This window comes from Megalopta genalis, chromosome 1, assembly GCF_051020955.1.
Source record: "Megalopta genalis isolate 19385.01 chromosome 1, iyMegGena1_principal, whole genome shotgun sequence".
In the NCBI taxonomy this organism is placed as follows: domain Eukaryota; kingdom Metazoa; phylum Arthropoda; class Insecta; order Hymenoptera; family Halictidae; genus Megalopta; species Megalopta genalis.
The window spans coordinates 1,155,792-1,176,494 of NC_135013.1; the positions used below are offsets into that span (position 1 = coordinate 1,155,792).

General features: G+C 42.7%; 1 protein-coding gene and 3 long non-coding RNA genes across 27 annotated transcripts in view; 1 reads left to right on the forward strand and 3 right to left on the reverse strand.

Moving 5' to 3' along the window:
• LOC117224263 (uncharacterized) overlaps positions 1-13,040 on the reverse strand; it is a 45,006-nt gene extending 31,966 nt beyond the window's left edge. Inside the window, exons 1-2 of one of the 2 annotated variants that reach the window (XR_013032597.1) lie at positions 12,910-13,002; positions 5,253-5,311 (exon numbers count right to left, since the gene is read on the reverse strand). This is a non-coding gene — a long non-coding RNA (uncharacterized LOC117224263). Of the gene's footprint in view, positions 1-5,252; positions 5,312-12,909 lie in introns of both variants that reach the window. The other variant, XR_013032598.1, reaches the window with a different exon arrangement.
• Glut1 (Glucose transporter 1) overlaps positions 1-18,592 on the forward strand; it is a 93,279-nt gene extending 74,687 nt beyond the window's left edge. For 7 of the 23 annotated variants that reach the window (XM_033476772.2, XM_033476918.2, XM_033476934.2 and 4 more), the window contains 4 exons: positions 267-406; positions 4,412-4,441; positions 13,090-13,187; positions 17,259-18,592. In XM_033476772.2, the coding sequence (XP_033332663.1) occupies positions 267-406; positions 4,412-4,441; positions 13,090-13,187; positions 17,259-17,362 (372 nt within the window). In that variant the 3' untranslated portion in view covers positions 17,363-18,592. Of the gene's footprint in view, positions 1-266; positions 2,475-4,411; positions 4,442-9,567; positions 9,753-10,175; positions 10,784-12,867; positions 13,038-13,089; positions 13,188-14,107; positions 15,947-16,559; positions 17,053-17,258 lie in introns of those variants that run through there. The other 16 variants (XR_013032567.1, XR_004491136.2, XM_033476840.2 and 13 more) reach the window with 16 other exon arrangements.
• LOC143258770 (uncharacterized) lies at positions 15,934-16,560 on the reverse strand. The gene is made up of 2 exons (XR_013032603.1): positions 16,377-16,560; positions 15,934-16,244 (listed from the first exon to the last, which is right to left on the reverse strand). It is a non-coding gene; the product is annotated as an uncharacterized LOC143258770 (long non-coding RNA).
• On the reverse strand, positions 18,238-19,597 carry LOC143258766 (uncharacterized). The gene is made up of 2 exons (XR_013032600.1): positions 19,383-19,597; positions 18,238-18,448 (listed from the first exon to the last, which is right to left on the reverse strand). It is a non-coding gene; the product is annotated as an uncharacterized LOC143258766 (long non-coding RNA).
• Positions 19,598-20,703: the final 1,106 nt, after the last annotated feature.

Below are 20,703 nucleotides of genomic sequence, written 5' to 3' on the forward strand. Positions count from 1 at the left end.
GATTATCACGTCTGAGAGATGTGGTAAAAAAATCGAGCCAAAAATGATTATCACGTCTGAGAGACGTGGTCAAAAAATCGAACCAGAAATGATTATCACGTCTGAGAGACGTAGAGTAAAGGGTTAAAAAATAATGCCGGCCTCCCGCCCTGAACGGAGAACCCAGGAAAATCAGCTCCGCGCTTAACGTGTTAAACACCAACATTAATTGTACTAACGAACGAACTGATTTCATCGATTCGTTTCGACGCGGCTCTCTGTTACAGACTAGCCTTGAAAACTACACGTTCCTACCATTCAGTGCATTCCTAGCCATCTTCTGGATCTTCACGTACAAGAAGGTTCCCGAGACCAAGAATAAAACATTCGAAGAAATTCTAGCGTTGTTCAGGCACGGTAACGACAGGTACGCAATAAACAAGCCACTTAATACCATCCCCAATACGTATAGCAAGTCATTAGATAGATAATCTTCAGTTTGCCGAATCCTTTTCTTTCCGTTTCCGCCGACCTCGGTCGAATCTTTGCTGTACGTACCGTAATGTTATGTGAAAAAAAAAACTCTCTTAGCCGCAGACAAGCTTGGTCGTTTTAGTTCTCTCTGATTGTTCTCCTCTGTTAATTGCCGTTAGTACGCCGGGATTATTATAAGCAAAAGACTTTGTATCTTATCGTTTTGTAAAAAAGAAAAAGAAAAGATAGAAAAAGAACATATAAAAAAATAAAAATATAACCGCTTTCGCGGTCAACGATCCGGAGAATCGACGCGAGAGAATCAACTGAAAGGGAAAAAAGAAAGAAAAAAAAGAAAGAGAGGAAGAAGAGAATGTAATGTTTCCTGTGCATTCGATGCGTGACACACTATTATTATCTTATCCGTCCACACAACCGTGTATACATATTATACGAACAATCGCATCGAATGCGTGCCGCCTGCGGTTTCCGGAATCCAAATTCGAATCGCAGACAGGAAACGAAATGAAACGAAACGAAACTATCTCTGACAGTTGATTCGTGCGAACGAACAGGTTAGGAGCCGTCGCATTTCACGCTCGTTTAGGCTACCGTTCGAACGCTAGATCCGCGAATTTGCCGTACGCAGGTTAGTCGCTAATTGCGTGCAATTTTAAAGTATTAGATGGAAACGCGTCGAAGAGATGTTGCGGTGATCCACGCTCTCCGAACGCTGAAGCATATCGAATCACGCTTACAATACTGCATGGTAATTAAAATACGTGCGCGCCATCTGTGTCGCGTCGCGAGCAACAAATCGCGCAACCGTTTCTGTGACTTTTATATTATATCGAGCATACCGTAGCACAATCTTTGACACCCGTACCCTTCTATGTATCGTCGTAGACGAGGCGCGATCGCAGACTGCGTTTCCCACTCGAATTTAGAACGTTCGCGAAAACGCGCCGACGGTTTCTTCACTTCTTCGAGCAGGACAGCGCCGCGCGCCGTTACCTATAAATGCAAAATCTCGCTGTGTGATGAAGTACGCTCGATTTCCGCTGTTCAGAGAAGTCGCAGAAGGTCCCGCGGTGTCTGTTCCGGTTTCTCTTCTCCGCCGCCCTTTTTAAGCGACCTTTCTCTTTTCCTTAGTCCTTAGTGCGAGGGAAATAGACCCGCAGACTTTTAACCGTAGAGAGGATCATCCACTAATGAACGCTCGAATTTGTCCGTGCTTCGTTCGGCGAGACCGGCGCCCTTGGGAAAGCAGACACGGTTCGCGCGCATGCGCGAGTTTCGACGAGCCGTTTCGTCGTCCATCTTGCTCCGTGTTCCCGTCGCTTGCCTCGAATAATCGTATCTTCTCTTCCCAAATTGTCCACTTTTGTTTACAAGCTGTAGTAAAATTAGGGAGAATTCAATATTAATAAGCTTCTCGATGATCGTGCTGCATCCAAGAGAGAAGCTCGACGATTTCCTGTTAACACTTTGGAGTTAATTTTTCGTTAATTTGCGTTACATCTGAAGTCAAGTTTTACGTACACGTAGATGCTAATAACAAGAAATGTTGATTTTGTTAGCGTTGACATGACTTCGCCGTCGAACTGAGAGGTTATGTGGTTACATGTTATATATCCCGATAGACTCCAAAGGGTTAAACAACAATTTCAGACGAAATCGTCGCACAGTGTTGATCCAAATAATTGATTGGAGGTACGAACGAAACGGCTGTCGCTTTCGGGACGCTTCTCGAGAAACCCCCGCTTATTGGTCGTCGATTTTAACCGGTTAGCTGCGGCGCCATCTTGTCAGAGGGCGCGCCATACGCGTCGCGAGAATCAAGCGACGACGAGTATACTCGTCGAACACAGCCAACCGATTAACGCGTTGATTGGTTAACCGTGTGTCAGTCGACAGTCTCGAGTAGCCTTTTGTTCGCAGTGGATGACGAAAATTTCAGTGTTCATTAGTAGGCGACCCGTTTATTAATTGCTACGCTGCTTTGGTGGCCGAGCATATCGGTAAGATTCCGGTGATGGGAACGACTCGAAAAGAAGGAACAGATATCGTTTTATCGATCGACTTGCATTGTACGCGCGGAAACAATCGGCCGAGAGATCGGCGAATGTCTCGGTTCGCGCGTGTCGCACGGTTCGAGGCAGTGACGTCAGAAGAATTTCGTTCGGAAACACGGCGACGACCGACTTTTCTCGAGGCTCGCGGAACGAAGACGCCGCGTCTTCGGCCCCGTGAACGAACGCAACGCGACGCGATGCAACCGTTAAGAGCGGCGAGACGCTGCAAACATTTCGGATCACACATGTATACGTTTCCCGTGAAATCGTTCACGCTGATTGTCGCATGGTTGTGTATAGTGACAGTTTAATTGTTCATAAATACCGTCGTAGTATTCGCCGACCATCCCTCCTCGGCTTCTACCGTTACACCGAGCAAAGTCTTTCTTGTAACGAACGCAGAAGGTAGAACACCGTTCCCGTAGATTCGCGACGAGCAAAACACAGCGAACACGGCATTTTTCCATCGTGATCTATGAACGCGGGAGATTCAGGCGAACGTTTCGCCGCCGCGGGGAAATATCCCCTCGAAGAAAACGAATAGCCGGAACATGATCGACGAGAAATATATGAAAATTCTGACCGATAAATCTCGCGTTTTACGGGCCGACAAAAATTTCTCCGTGGTATACATTACGGACACGCTCTCCGCGGCCTGTGCTCGTGAAACACGATAGCTCGAAGCAATCTACGATCGCTTGTTTTACCTTCGCTTTATGATTTATTTTACATTTCCGCTTAACTCTACCTATATATGTATATACAGGGTGTCCCAAGAATGTCTCGCAATTCGGAAATGGCGGGTTCCTCGGATCATTTGAAGCAACTTTTTCCTTTACAAAAATTTTCTCCGAGGCTCCGTTAACGAATTATCAATGAAAAACAGTGACCAATGAGAGACGAGCTCGGCTGGTGCGAGGCGACCGAGCCAATGAGCGGAACTAGGCTTTGTGCGCTGGTTGGCTGGGCCGCCTCGCATCGGCCGTACTCGATTCTTATTGGTCACTGTTTTTTCGTTCATAACTCGTTAACGGTGCCTCGGAGAAAATTTTTGTAACGAAAGAAGTTGTTTCAAATGATCCGAGCAACCTGCCATTTCCGGATTGTGAGACATTTTCGAGACTCCCTGTATGTGTATATGCATGTGTATATATATGTATCTATATACACATATATATCTATATATACACACGTATACATATATTCATTTGTAAAACGTGCTGAACGCTTTGAACGCTTCATAGTCCTTATTGTTACGTACAATTCCTCAAGGCCAACTGGATACTATTATATTTATTTGTTTAGCGTATTGTACATGTATTATTTCAATAAATTGTTATCCAATGGTTCTGGTAAATCCTTTTTAGTTGAACTTCCGTATTACGTATTTCATTACTGGACACGAGACCAACGCAACGGACACACGCGAACAGACCACCGGCTAACGGAACAATGCTAACTAACGCAAAAACTAACCCTTAACGGTCCAATGCCGCCATACACGCGGCAGAAATCAATAAAACCGTAAAATCTGGCAGAAAACATTGGACGAATGGGCACGATTGTTTCGATGAAAATATATCAACGAAGTTTTATTTTTAAAAAATGAATGTCTCTTCTCTAAATTTGATAGAAAAATTTTCAGTAAAAAATTTCTCTTCGTCTGAAAAACAGTCCGGACTTGGCAGTGTGTAAACTGCAAATAAATAGTTTTGGTCCCCTAAGGGTTAACTAACAAACCAACCAGCCAACAAACCAACAAAATCGCTAACAAACGAATCAACGAACAAACGAACGAACGAACGGACAAACAAAATTGACGAATCTATGTTCATCTGTCTGGTTACATATCGTAATTGTGCTTTCTGTGTTATTTGGAGCAGGAGCAGCTTGCGGGACAGCAGACTTTATGGGTGAGTCTTAACAATACGTACCCTCTGTTTCTTTACTGTGGTGGCTTTGTTACGATACTTATATCAACTTACAAGACTATCTATCTTTGCTGCATGAGAATCGATTATTTACCAAAGACACCACTAGTCGCCTTTAAACGAAGGATTATTTTTTAGCCAGTTGCAAATAGTTGCCCGGGCCGCGTCTCGATCCGCCGCGCCGGTTCTCTACAGGGTGTCCCAAAAATGTCTCCCAATCCGAAAGTGGCGGGTTCCTCAAGTCATTTGAAGCAACTTTTTCCTTTACAAAAATTTTCTCCGAGGCACCGTTAACGAGTTATTAACGAAAAACAGTGACCAATGAGAGGCGAGTTCGGCTGGCGCGAGGCGACCGAGCCAATGAGCGGAACTGGGCTTCGTGCGCTGATTGGCTGGGCCGTCTCGCGCCAGCCGTACTCGATTCTTATTGGTCACTGTTTTTTCGTTAATAACTCGTTAACGGTGCCTCGGAGAAAATTTTTGTAAAGGAAGAAGCTGCTTCAAATGATCCGAGGAACCCGACATTTCCGGGTTGCGAGACATTTTTGGGACACCCTGTATATTCTTTTCTCTTTTTCTTTTTCGTTATTTTCTCGCATCGTTTCGCGATCGCCGCCGCGAGAATAATCGTTGGCGCGCGATCGCGAGTCGCAACGAATTGGCCGCGGCGACGCGGCGGATCCGTGCTCTGTGTAAACGTGTAAAAAATAATCCTGGTCCCTGCCTATTTATCTGACTACCATTACAACTTCTCGGTCTGACGCGCCTGGCATGTTGAAACATCTTTACTTACCTGTCAGTTGCTCATTTGCGAGTCGCCGTCTCCATGCGCTATATATCAGTCAGGCTGACCTAATCGTGCAGAGAGAAAGAGCTGATGAGAGCAAGGAAAAGAAAGAGCGAGAGAGAGAGAATGAGAGAGAAAAAGAGCGAGGACGACGATCCTCTATACAGAGTGTCCCAAAAGTCGCGCGTAATCACGAAATCAGGGATTCCTGAGGTCATCTGGAGCAACTTTTTCCTTAGCGAAAATGTTCTACGAGGCTTCGTTTACGAGTTATTAGCGAAAGACACCGACCAATCGGAGAGCGAGCGCGGTCGACGCTCCGCGTCGTGCCGGCCGCCCGACGCGGCGGCAATGGTCGCGAGGGCGGGGCGCCAGCCGCGCTCGCCTCTCATTATTGGTCAACGTTTACTCGCTGATAACTCGTAAACGAAGCCTCTTAGAACATTTTCGCAAACGAAAAAGTTACTCGAAACGACCCGAGGAACCCGTTGACCTCGCTCGCGACTTTCGGGGCACCCTGTAGTTTGCATGAAACGACCGCTCGTTAACGAGAGATCGTGATAATGTTTCCTTTTGGTTTTCCTTCGTTTGCGGCGATACATTTCACAGTTTCTATAATAGTTTCCTCAGGGCTATTATGTTGATCGATACCGATGCTAGGCGCCGGTACGAGCGCCGCGACCCGTCGCTAACCAACCGGAAGGTTCGCATACACATAACAGCCCCGACACTCTATACTTGTTCGAGCTCTCCCGTACCCGGAGCCTTGTATCTCGCAGCATGCTCCTTTTCTTTTTCGTTTATAGTCGAAAACAGTTTTCCTAAACCCCGACATTAATCAGTGTTCAAAAGATGAAACTCAAGTCTTGGATTTACTTTCATGTCGAATATAGTTGGCACGAGTTTATGGCGCTGTACTATGCGTGCGACTTGCATGTTAGTGCTTCAATTACTGTTTGCCGTACGAAACCTGTTTCTCAGTTGTATACAGACCGGATTAGATTACTCTTTGTTCGATAGGCAAACGCAGGCAGCGCAGCCAACCGCCGCTTCGCATAGAAACTGTTTCCATCTGTTGTTCGCATTTAACTTTGATAGCGATCACCCCCGAAAGAGAATTTCTCGCGGCGGAGGGGGGGGACGAGACCAAACGAAAATTTGCTCGGAGGAAATCCGTCGACGGAACGTGCACCCGTTTCTCGAATCTCTCTCTGTTGTCCGCTGGCCGCGATCTCGACGGTCGATCGGGGCGCGGCTCTTGATAAACTCATGCAAAGCCACGCATTTCTTTCTAATCGTTTCTAAGCGATTCGTTCAATTTTTTCCTGATTTTTACGTTCCGTTTTATCGTTCCTTTCGCTTTCGTTTCATTCGGTTCCGTTCCGTTTCCGTTCAATTTGTTGTCGATTCTGCTGAAACAAGGTTTTGCCGAAACATTCGATCGAACGTGTTATATCGTAAGCTTTTACACGAATGAATTTCCCCCCACCCCCACCCCCCTCTTGTTCGTTACTTATGTACTTTATGATTTTGGTGGAGCTTTTCCGTTCGATTTGTTCGAGTTAAACGCTGATCGTTGAACGAACATAGAATTAGCGTTGAAAATTAGCTGTTTTTTAATCATGTTGCCCTGTTACGAATGATAACGTTTATGATAACGAATCAGAGTTACTCGGACCGTTTACTCAAGACTGTGTATGTGTTCGAAACGACTCTTTTTTTGTGATCTGCTCTATCGTCGAAACGCATATTTGTCTCGTCGTTTACATTTCACACACGTTTCTATTTTTCAATCGCTTAGGCAGTCTGCGGTATGCGATTTAACAATTACATTGTGGTTCACACTTGTTTTCATTCACGTTCGCTCGTCGACCGCCATATTCTTTCATCGCTACTCTAACCGCTGGTGTAAAACGTGATAAGACGAACAACCGATTCGTTTTTTGGGTTCTAGACAGACGTAGAATGAACGATACGTATTTTTTGATAGTGTGTCTTACGGAAATGGGTTTTGAGGAAGATGTATTTTCAAAGAAATTCATTTTTGGAAAGTGTATTTTTGTTTTGTTTTTTGAAAATGTATTTCGAAAAGATTTATTTCCAAAAAATGTATTATTATAAAGAAATTTATTTTGAAGAGATTTATTTTCAAAATATGTATTCTAAAGAAATTTATTTTCGAAAAATGTATTTTGAAGAGATTTATTTCCAAAAAATGTATTTTGAAGAGATTTATTTTCAAAAAATGTGTTCTAAAGAAATTTATTTTCAAAATATATTTCGAAGAGATTTATATTCAACAAATGTATTCTAAAGAAATTTATTTTTAAAAAATGTATTCTGAAAGATCGCATTCTAAAAGAATTCATTAAAATCTTCCTATTTCGTTCTGTTCCAATACAAGTGAAATATACAGTAATGTCTCTTTAATTGACGCCCAGATTGCGCAGAAAAATGGACAATTTGGGAAGAGGAGATACGATTGTTCGAGCCTTGCGGTTTATTTTTATAGTTATAAATTGTCCACAATTATAAAAACGGGCTGCGAGGCTCGAATAATCGTATTTCCTCTTCCTAAATTGTCCATTTTAGTGGACAATCTGAGAGCGTCAGTAAGGGAGACATTACTGTACCTGTCGCGTCTGGCTATGTCAGACTGTTTCTACTGCGACCGCGAAGCAAGTCTTAACACGTTTCATTCTGTTCACGATTGCACAAATTCTATTGGTACTAACGGAGATTGGCAACTTAACAATTGTATATTACATCATGGTTTCTTTTATAACAAAACGTCCGACGCGAAGAATTACATTCTGTTCGTTGCGTTATTCTTACGCGAGAAGTCGTATTGTTTTTGGTCGTATCACGAGTTACACTCCATCAGGTATACACACCGTGATACCTGGATAAACACCTTTAGAAAAAGAAAAACCGCAAGTAACGTACAGAAAAGAAATACAGCAATGTCTCGTTAACTGGTTCATCCGTTGGACTTTTTTCCTGGATCGGGGTTAAATCTCCAAAAATAGAAGATCACATGAGCTTGTATTTAGTATCGAGAATCGATCGATTTACAGTAATGCGTCTCCCGAAAATGTTCGGAGGTCGGATTTGAAACCGGCAGATCCGAGTATACCGAGTTGCGATTCTTCAAGCCTCGCGGCTCGTTTTTACAGAAACTCGAGGCAGTCGGCGAAAAAAGGCAGCGGTCAGCATGCCGGTGTACCTTAACCCTTTACAGACCGCGCGGTTTTACGAGCAACTTTCACGGGGAGCCGACGTTTTATCCTGGATTAAACTGCTATTTTACAAATAAACAAAATTATAATCAAATGACAGTTTGCAAATCGGCGATCAATTGTCAAATAAACTTCGCAAATATTAAAATTTCAGGTTTATTGTTGTATTATCAAGGGAAATTGTGATTTCGCATTCGTTCACAGTCAAATCGGAAATAACTAGTAGTTTTGTACCACCGATACTGGCGCCGAACGGCGCGCGATCGGTGTATTCAGGAAAAATTGCTACGCGAGGAGTGGGGCGGCGACGCGTGCGGAGGGAGTCCCGCGCAGCGGCGCGGCGCGTCTACCGGGTGAGCATTGTAATTCTGAACTACGATGGCGACGTGGAGCTGCGGGTACGATACGATACGTTACGATAGGTGCCACCCTGTAGACGCGCCGCGCGACTGCGCGGGATTCTCGCGCGTGCGTCGCCTGCCCCCACTCCTTGCGCAGCGATTTTTCCTGAATACTCTGCGCATGATACGCATGTCGTACCAGCGGCTGTTGACGTCATTTAACGGCCGGTAAAGTGTTAATATGAATACATAGCAATGCTAGAATAAAAACGATAACGTAACCTTTTTGTTTCTAATTTTTTGCCACGATTCGGAGGCAATTCGGAGGCCACGTGACACGATTCGAAAGCAATTTAGGGACCACGTGACACGATTCGAGGCAATTCGGAAAGCACATGCAACGATTCGAAGGCAATTCAGTGGCCATTACATACCGTATTGCCACGTTTCGACGGTCGGACCATTTCGTGTTGTCTTCCGGGAACTTCGTCGACCATTAGCATCGACGTAGCAATTACATACGCCTAAATTACATAGGCGTAGGACTAGCGCAGGGAAATTCAGAGCAACCCGAAATTTGTCATTTCCGGGAGAAATTACCGTATTTCCTATCGTCTAACATATATAGACGTTTCATAAACGTGTAAATATTTCCAAACGACTTATCGCCCGCGCAAACACTGTTTCTTAATCTGAATTTAAAAAGCAGAAATGAATTTCTACTTAATTTCTATTTCTCAGAATCGACCGAACAAGCTTCCATTTTCTGCAAAGATCCACGGACTGATCTACGATCGAGGCATCGCTGTATTAAAAAGAGAACAACGGAGAATCGTACGGCCAGAATTTGATTCGCTGTAACATCGTTAGGTGATTCGAAACGCCGGAAATCCGTTTGCCGAATAATAATAATAATACGTAAACGATTTTTCTTTGTCAATCTCATTCATCCTTGTACACGTAATCAGCAATGTGTTTATCGTTAGACGACAGCCTAACTAGAGCTGGTTTGTGTCCACCGTAATAATAATTCCGTGCGAGTGTTCTTCCGTATTCCAAAGAGACATTATACAGTAGCTGAGAATTTGTTGCAAACCGACCTTTATGTTATTCTCGACGTAGGTTGTACATGTATACACACGTTTTTTTCCTTAGAAGTAAATATAGCTTACATTGTTCCGTACGACATAACGCAAATCTAGGATTTTTCTCTCTTTGAAATCAAAAGCAAAAAAAAAAACAAAAAAAAGCAAACAAAGACAAACGAAAAAAAAAAGAAAAAATTAAAACAAACTATCGATCGACGACGATTCGAGGCTCGATGGGCATGTAACATTATTATATTGCAGGGAAGAGGAGCTCGCCACTAACTCTAGCAAGGAGACCGTCCTATCTGACGCCACCACTGCCAACCATACCCACGCTACTGACAAACCATAAAAAAATATATATATAACTAGAATAACTTCTGAACGATTCTAATCAATCCTAGTGTCGAATATCATTCGCTGCAGAAAGAAACGCGAGAAAGAGAGAGAGAGGGGGAAAGAGAGAGAGAGGGAGAGAGAGAGAAAGAGAGAGAGAGAGAAACGTAATAAGAAAACTGTAAACTCTAGAGTTCTCGTATCCAGTCAATCTAATCGAAAAGAAAAAACACAAAAAATATGTAATTGTTATCGGCAACGATATAGCATTACACGTAGCGGAGATACCGTTCCGAGGATAATTGTAATCACTGATTACGCGTTTACGACTTTTTAGAACACTCGTTAACTAGTGTTACTATACATATTAACCGACGAATATTTCGGCATCACCGATAAACTTCCATATACATATAATATACATATACATTACGTATCCGCATACAGATCTAATATATATACATATATACCTGTATATACGTGATATATATATTACATCTTGTACAATAAATCTGTTTGTTTATTTGATTAAACGGTTTCAGTTCACCTCCACCGAATTCAAGCGAACCACCTTGCACGCGAGATTCCGTTCGGCGTCCCGTGTTTTCGTTTCCTATTTTCTCTTGATTCGCTTTATTCGTCGACCCGTCGATCCGACTCTCGACTCACCTTGCAGGAGAACGTGTCAGCTATCAGGTGCCGTTACCGCAGACACGATCGCGCACCGCGACTTTCCGTTCTGCCGCATCGAATTTATCAATGAAAGTCCCGATCGCGCTGTCGGAAGGAGAGACCGACCGACCTCGTTCTCGCTTCTGCGATCTTGAAGTTTCGCTTCCGAGATAAGCCGCCAGGTGCTCCAGTTTCCATTGCGCGCACGCGCATGCGTGCGACGCACTCGATACAGAGACGCTCTACCGTAGCGGTACAGTTCCCGCGCGAGACGATGGCGTCTCTGCGTTTACGTTCCCCCTCCTACCAGCCGCGGCGGTGGTGGGGCGACTGGCAAGTGGGGGAATGTGAAGCGAACGTGCCGCCTTCTCGTGGACGGGCAGCACAGCGGATTCTCCCTAACCGATGCTCAGCTTGCGAACAAAAATGGACAATTTGGGAAGAGGAGGATTGTTCGAATCTCGCGGCTCGTTTTTATAGTTGTTAACAAAGTCAATAACTACTGACTCGCCAGCAGATGGATCCTCCTTTTCTGCAAGTAACCGATCCGCCTCAATTTCATTTACTGACGAGTCCTCTAGCGGATCCCGGACGAAACGGCTTCTTTTCCTTTCCCACCAAAAATCACTGCCATTTCAGAGCCGGCAAGCTACAAAATCAAGCCGCGAGACCTCGAATAATCGTACCTCCTCTTCCAAAATAGTCCATTTTTGTTCACAAGCTGAGAATAAATTAGGGAGAATTTATCGTACCGAAAGTCAAATTCGAAAGTCAAATAATCGGCGAGAGAAGTCACCACGGATTTCAAGCTTGCCAAGCTCATTTTGATCTGTTGTCGACGTTTTAGATATCCATTAGAAGCGGGGAGTTCGCGTGAGAATAATACCAGACTTGTGCGCATATACAGGGTGTCTCAAAAATGTCTCGTAATTCGGAAATGGAGGGTTCCTGAGATCATTTGAAGCAACTTTCTCCTTAGCGAAAATGCAAACCGTGGCTTCGTTTACGAGTTATCAACGAAAATCAGTGACCAATGAGAGGCGAGATCTGCTGGCGGCGAGACGGCCGAGCCAATGAGCGGAGCTGGGCTTCGCGCGCTCGTTGGCTCGGCCGCCTCGCGTCAGCAGAGCTCGCTTCTTATTGGTTGGCGTTTTTCATTAATAACTCGTAAACGAAGCCGCGGTTTGCATTTTCGCTAAGGAAAAAGTTACTTCGAATAACGTAAGGAATCCAATCCATTTCCGGATTTTGTGGTGGGAGTAACGCATCTCGGTCGGTCCGCATCTCCTTCTCGCGCCGTAGTGTCTCGATCGGCTTTCGTTCGAGAGTCTCGTTTAGCAATCATGCGATCGCTCGATGGGAGAACAGGGAACGTTCGATGCTCGATGTTTTTTAGTAACGTTGGACGATAAGCAGATGTGTCTCAAGTCTACTACACAGGCCAGTGAACCACTGTTAATTCCTACACCAAGGCTAGAAACTGTGAAATGAATTATCATTTCTCGAAAACGATCCTCGCGTAAATCACCCGGCAGCCGGAAAACACAGGATCGTGCGAGATCTATTGAGAATCCAACGAAACGAAAAGACTGCGATTATGTGAACGAACGAAATAACAAAAAAAAAACGACAACAATAACAACAATAACAATCGTCGCAACGACAACGTAAAAAAATATGTTAAAACAAACAAAAAGGAAACCGAAATACAATAATTTCAAACGAAACAAGTAAATGGGCAAAATTAAAGTTCGACTAATGGTTGCTTTACAAACGGTAAAAGAAAAGTAAAACGAAAAAAAAGACAAAAAGAATAAAGATAAATATAAATAATAAAGGGCGTTATAATGTATCGTAGAACAAAGATAACTTATCGTTAATTTAACACAATTGTAACGGGTTCAATTCACAAACACCTTTTTTGAATTTTCAAATTCAAATCCAGGTCAATTAGGATAAGATAAAAAAAGCCGGATATGTAACTTACATTGACCAGTTGTGTTGATATGCCGCGATACTGATTTTCTCATGGTACGACGACGTCGGTGCATGTGTTGGGTCGATGCCCTCGACGAAGATTCTGGGAATGTAAATAAAAGAGAAGGAGAGATTCAATAGACATGTATGAAGAAGCGGAAACTTGGACAAGTCGCGTGATGTTTTGCAGGAGCATGCTAAACTGTGTGAATGCATTAGAGGGACACATACCGCCGGCAGAGAGTGCAGCCCTGATGGTGGCCGAGGAGAAGCCACATCCTGATTCATGTAAGGCTTAAAAACCTCACCAAAAATCGCCCACAGTCATCTACTACCATTGTCATATCCGTCTCTATGTCGCAAACAATTCTTTCAGCTTGCATTAGAACGGTTTTTTTTTAAACTGTAATATAGCTGGACACCTTCGTCGCGAGTGCTATGTCATTGAAACGTCTAGAATAGCTAAGAGAATCTAAAATACCTAAAGAATTGCGCCATCTTGGTAAGACCGAACGGTAATGCCTTCCTCTGAACGCTTCGCGTTTCATCGTTTTCCGTTCGATTCGCTCGAATCATCGACTAAATGGTCCCTAAGAAACGTCTCTTGTTCGGAAAGAAAATGTTTTATCGACGAGAAAGAGCCGCGTCAAGTTCTGAAAGTGAAACGAATGTTCGCAAGACGAAGCAGCGCCGCCATCTTGCGAACGAGAAACAAAATGGAGCACCGGTTGAGAAAAATTGTCGACTCGGTGTTAGACTTTTCGGCAGCGCAGTCGAGAAAACGGACCACGCGAGGCGACGCATGCGCAGCGAGTCCCGCGCAGCGCCGTCGAGTCGTCTACCGGGTGAACGTTGCAATTCCGAACTACGACGGCGACGCGACGCGGAGCCTCCGTCCGATCGCGGTTCGGAATCGCAATGCGCGCTCGGTAGAGCGTGGTCGACTTTCTCGACTGCGCCGCTTTCGGGGAGAGATGAACGAAAGTATTATCTTTGGGCCAAGGTGGTGTGCGGTGAGCTCTGTTTTCGTAGAATCGAGGACTCGCGGACAAGAGAATTGTTTGTCGGTGGGTCGCTTCTCTCATCTACCGATCATTGTGCATGTCATAATGTCATCTATGTATGTTCGTAAATTTTGTTTATTTGTAGTCTCATTGTGATACATACTTTTTCTCATTTATTTGCGACTATTATTTTTCTGCTTTCAGTATGATTCGAAAGTGCAGAGGAATCAAACCGCTGATTCCGTGAACAAATATACAAATATTACATTGCTGCTTCGCTACTACAAGACATAACCAAGTGGTCCTAGCAGAGAACAATTGTCATACTACCTATCTGTTATACATATATACATAGACTTTCGTACTTGACAATAGAAAATCATAGGAGAGTGCAAACGAGCATAGAAATCGCGTTGCGTGAATGCCAAGGTGCCACTTGACCCGACCACGACAACACTATCGGCCCGCGCAACAAAACTGTACACACACGCTGTAATTAAGACGTTTAGAAGTTTCAGATTTTACGTTTACATTTGATAGTCCGTCTGTGAATGTACGTTACTCACAATCGTTTGTTTCTATTATAGTCGTTGCCGTTTTAGGTTTGCTCTAACGGTAAGGATTTTTCGTAGCGATCGCTCTTTTTATTCGTCGATCCGACGACGATGTTAATTCACCGATAAAGTTTTTCGATCGAACTTGTTGTCGTTTGTTTTATCTTATGTGATGTCCGATAACGAGAGAAAAAGAAAACGTATAGACCAGTCTCGGATTTGTTCTCACGTTCGGTAAATGTTTGCATCTCATGCATCGGTCATAGCTTTATTCTGGCTTTCCACGAACTCACAGTCGGCGCGGTCAAGAAAATGGACTACGCGAGGCGACGAATGCGCAGGGAGTTCCGCGCAGCGGCATGAGACGTCTTACCGGGCGAAAGTTACAATTCTGAGCTGCGATGACGTCACGACGCGACGCAGGGCCTCCGCGTCCGATCGTAGTTCGGAATCGTAACGTTCGCTCGGTGGACGCCCCACCATCGCTGCGCGGGACTCGCCGCGCATGCTTCGCCTCGTGTAGTCGATCTCGACTGCGCTGCTCACAGTGCTTCAGCAAAACACTCACACCACACGGTCGAATAAAGGTTGGACAGAGTTGAAGCATTTTTGTTTCCGTCTAGAGCTTATATCTCTGACGATTGACGCGGCGCGCACACACACGCGCGCGCGCGCGTGGAAATAATGATGTAGCAATTGTAAATAAATAAGAAGCATAAGACGACGTACCGTCGCGGAGATAAAAACGGTTCTGCAACAATGTTATTGTAATCTTTTCAAACTACGATGTAAGGAACTTCTCAGTATTATAAGCTCTATTCTATGATATAATATACAATAGTGATCTCACTTCTATCGTCTGTGTACAGTATGACAATCTGTCATCCTGTTATACGATATACATACATATATAAATATAAATATCTATATACATATATATTATATTATATTATATATATATATATATATATATATATATACACACATCTCTAACTAGTCGATTCTAAGTATTTTTATAAACGAAATTGGTAGACGTATTGGTTTCACTTTTGTTCTAAGAATATAATATTATGTGCTATCAACACTGGCCTTTGTAGTAGTGTAAGTGGAGGTAGGCCATCATGGATTTCGCACTAACGTAAAAGAATATCTGGTCTCTGCAGATCGGTTTGCGAGTGGAGAGAAAAAAAAATCGTATTGAACGAAAAAAAGAAACAAAAAAGCTGAGGTGTCATACGAGTATCATGTTCGACAAAAATTTCAAAACAAAAATTCTATCACATTCTTATTATTATTGTTATCGTTCTTCTTCTTATTATTATTTTTATTATTATTATTATTATTACTGTTATTATTTTTTATACGAATACTGTAAAACCGACTTCAATACTACCACAGTTGGAGCATGAATGGTATAATGGGCATGTTGCGCATGAATGTATCTTATTTTTGTTTAGATTAAAAAGAAGATCCGAATAGTGATAATCGATTTCTTGCATTTTTTATTTCGAAATTTTCATACCCGTACAAAGCTTACTCCTTACGATATTGAACAATAGAAGAAGCGATGAGGGACAACAATATTTCCCACTGATTACATATCATCAGCGCATCGATTCTCATCTCGAATAAATGACGTGTACACACGCTTCCGTTTCTCAATGCCTTCTGAACAACATCGTTATTGTATACTATGATATTGTTTTCTTTCTGGACACGACAATATTCAACAGGAACGTTTCGTCTGTCTCTACCGAGCTCACTGTTAATGTTTGTAAGCACCTCGCCTGTATGTAAATAATCATAAAGTCGAAGAATATTATCATTATTATTATTATTATTATTATTATTATTATTATTATTATTATTATTATTATTATTATTATTATTATTATTGTTACTATTATTATCATCATTACCATTATTATCGTTATTGCCATTGTTATTATTATTATTTTCATATTTTCAGGTATTTGTTTATTCAAATTCGTTGCAACTCAATGATATCAGATTGCGCAGGAAACACTAATCACGGACAAATAAGATCACTTTCCGCTGAATTCCTTAATATAATCAATTACATTTCTATTATGTTTTTTCAGGATAACGGAGGCAAATTATAGTTCATTGCATTTGCTTCTAGCAAAGTAGCAACGAGAAGATATTTCGTTCTCGAATTTTCTAAACTCAGGCGTCCACGACGTTAAAATCGAGGCACACCGCAAAGTAAAGTCAGATAACGAACAGTCAGCAGGAAGGTTTTCGCTTAGAACGATACAGTAAACATTTTTTTAACACGCACACGATCGGTATAAACTTTATTCTGCACATAGATTAATAAACGTTTGAAATGCTTATTTTTTAAGAAAAAGAGATAAGGAAGCCGAACCAAAAAAAAAAGAGAATAAAATAAAATAAAATGAAAATGAAAATAAAAAGATAAAACGAAAACTATTTTATCGATGTTCCGAGGAGAAAAACGAATGTAATGCTTTTATATTTTAATTTCAGTACAACGATCATTTCATCTTGATTTTCATACGACCTACGATTACTACCGACTGATTAAAGGAGAGTAATTAAAACGTCCGAACCGTATCGATACCTCGAGGAGCATATACGCTAGTAAAGCAACATCCGAATACTGTCCGTAACCAATTTCTTTCTACAAGAAACCGTAGAGGCTTGCTGTATGTCGTCTATTTAAATTGAAACGATCTGGTAGATGAATGTGAATCGTAGTGTTAACGAAACCCGCGAGTGCAATGGAAATTGTACATCTGATTAATCCGGACGAACAGTTGTGTTTGCAGCTGGATCAGAGCGATCTTCCGGCGCACCCGCTCAACCGGAGAGACCACCGCCCCCGCTTCCCCCGCCACGCTTTCCGAACAGCGGTGTCTGACAATGGGGAACAGCTCCTCTTAATATCGGTAATCTAGTGATCACGAACGCGTCGATTCTACTGCCGCTGCTGTTCGCCATCGACAGCTTCATCACGAGAAGTAAACAGTGCGGCGGGATCACCGTGGAGGGAGGGAAGGCCTGCGCGGCTCTCCTGCGCGACGGTTTCCGTCGAGCCTCGATCCGAGCCTCGTCCGCCATCATCGGCTGAAACGGCAACGGACGATCTCGATGCTGTAACCGGGAACGCGTGTCGGCCGATCGTGCCCTGAAACTGAACCAAGCGAACGAGGAAGCTGACGGACGGAGTCACCTGTTGATCGTGGCTGAACAATGTTGATAACCTCGAACACGAGAGAACGTTTCGCGCGACTCGACGCACGACACGGTTGCCAACGAAATACGCTTGCACGCGATGTTATTTTCGATACCCTAAGTACCGTATCGTTCCGCGCGCGCGCACGCACGCACGAGTCCGAATGTTCTGTGCGTCGCACCGATGACCGAGCATGATTCAGAGTATGTACATATATACATACTTTGAACGGACGACGACGGGAGAATACACTATATATCTATTTATGTAGGAAACGGTCCGCGGTGATGTTGATACTAGTGTGTAAAACTGGGGACGGAACTAGGCCACAGGGGCGCCGTAAGCCCGCGACACAGAATCGAACGAAACGTTTGCGAAAGTGATTGTGCCTAGGCTATTTGCGAGAACGTTCAGACCATGATCACCGTAACAGAGAAATTGGAACTTCGTGCGACATCGAAGATATTTAGAAGATACAAATTGCTAGATGCGATGAATTCGTGTAACTAAACCCCAAAGAGATATATACGGAAAGGTGTACATCTACTATAATACTTCACTTTTATATCATTAATTTCATAGGATTTATTGCGGTTACATGACATTTTGTATCACTGTCGTCTTTACAACTGATTGCACTAAATGATTATCTTATTGATTCGGTGAATATATTTGAGGAAGCCGCCAACGATTCCGAGGACCGCGAGATGCTCGCAATTAGGAAGTTGAAGAGATTCGATCAGGCCAGGTATATTCGATCCTAGTTTTAACCTGAAAGGAATTCTTTTTTTTTATTTTCTTTTTCCCCGTTCGAGAGCTAAACTCGGGGCTAACTCAGATTTAATTCAGACCTAGTAAACGAAACAGGAAAGCTATTATATTATGCTGAAATTAAAAGAATTTTTAAATCGCTAATTGAAATTTTTAATTCCGTGTTCACGAATACGTTCCTCGATGTTTCTGATGTTCCAAGCTCGTTGAAATCGACGGTGGCTCCTTTGAATCGTGTATTTACCATCGATTCGTTGATTAATAAATCGAATTCGGAATGAATCTGTCGGCTAAGATCACGGTCGACCATAAAAATCGAGAGATCGACCAAATCTCGCTCGGACTAGCTTTTCGACAACGTGAACCCGTTTTAGTGACGTTAATCGCGCTATTTAACGTCGTTTTTAATATGGTGCCTCTTTTAATAACAACGTTTGAAAATCGATTGTTCGAAGTTGCAACGGTACGCACGGACGCAGCAGTATAAACACAAACCGGCGGGAGCACACAAACTGTTGCTACGAAATTCAAATGCCGCGCATGCGCGAACGAACTGTCTGTCGCTAGTCTCGAAACGTCGTACCGCAACAGATTCCATTTTCCAAATTTTGTACGAACGTCCGACGACGACTTTGAAATTCTAACGAACATTTGGATAAAAGAAAAAGTCTACAACAACTAAAAGTTGATGATTTACGTTCGATAAATTTTAAAGGTTAGTTCTACTATTGATACAGTCGTTCTCGATTGAACAACCAGATTCGACAGCACCCCCTGCACATTCGGAGGCATGCCTTTTCTTACTACATTTCGTCGTTGACATTTTACACGAGAATGCACATGATTTGATGTTAACGCAAGCTCTTCGGGACAAAAGCTTCCCCTTATATGTATGTATATATATGTATATACTGTATACTTCTATCGTACTTACCGCGTCGTTGCATAAGCAATTGTATGATAATCCTATACTATTCGACATAGTACATCCGATTCCGTGTCGTCAATGCGAATATTTAATCTGTTTCGACGCTGAAATGGTTTCTAGTTTCTACCGATCGCCTCGCCTCGCTCGAAACGAGGCGGCCATCGACTGGAAACACCGACACTGTTGGACGCTGTCCGAAGCGACATCTTCGAACTGGAGAACGAACAACGTTCGAACGTCCGTTCTTCGAAATAATATGTGAATTACCGACACCACGAAACAAATTTTATAATACAGAACATGAAATTCTGATTTCTAATTAGGCGAAGATTAGAGTTGTTATTCGAGTCAAGTTTTGCGTTGCCTTTATTTTGCTTGCACGTGTTATCCGATCGGAAGAGAGAACGAAATATATAATAATATATTTAACGCGTTTCAATCGTTGAGAAGCGGACATTGCAAATTCTTAGACGGCTTGGAAAGTTTTCGTTTTTCTTTGGGAAACAACGTACTTGTCCGTCGTGTAGCGAACCCTGCCAATGCTGTCGGTTGAAACACTTTCATGTTAGCTTGTATCGAATAAAATTAAACACTTTCAAGTCGGTTCGTTAAGCGAAGCATGGCAGCGTAATCACCATACTAATTATGTAGAATAGAACGAAAAAAGTAAATGACTAAGCGGCATATGTGTGCTAAAACCACATGTGTGCTAAATTAACGAAAACGAATGAAAGGAACACTTTAATTATAAGCTGTCCAAATCATACAGAATCAGTGAGAAAGGCAATAAACGCTATGGAACTGAAACTTATGCTAATGTAGATTTCCTTGCATTATAGGTATTATCAGAATTCTAGTCTAATCAATTACTGATACTTAGACTAGGTATATGAATGCATTACATAGCTACTAGTCTATAGTAGCACGATATAAGCAGACTAACGATAAAGAAAATCGCAAATTTCGCTAATATCATACACGTATGTTGAACGCGGACAAACATACGCGCCTCTCTCACTCGTAATGGCTGTACAATAAACGCGGACCGAGTACTGGTAGCATATCCATTTTTTAAATCAATTAAACTCTTGACATAACAACAACAACATCTACACCTACACGCGTGCACACGTAAACAACACATGGTCGCAGTTGCGATCGATCCGACTCGTATTACTAACCATGAATTCGATCTATGAAATCAATTAGTTGAATTCAAATTCAGACCTAGGATCGCGCTGGGTCGAAGGTATTTTAAAATACATGTAAGTACTTACATCGTTTACTTTCCACGTTTCTATATTATTTCAGTTACGATGTAACGAGC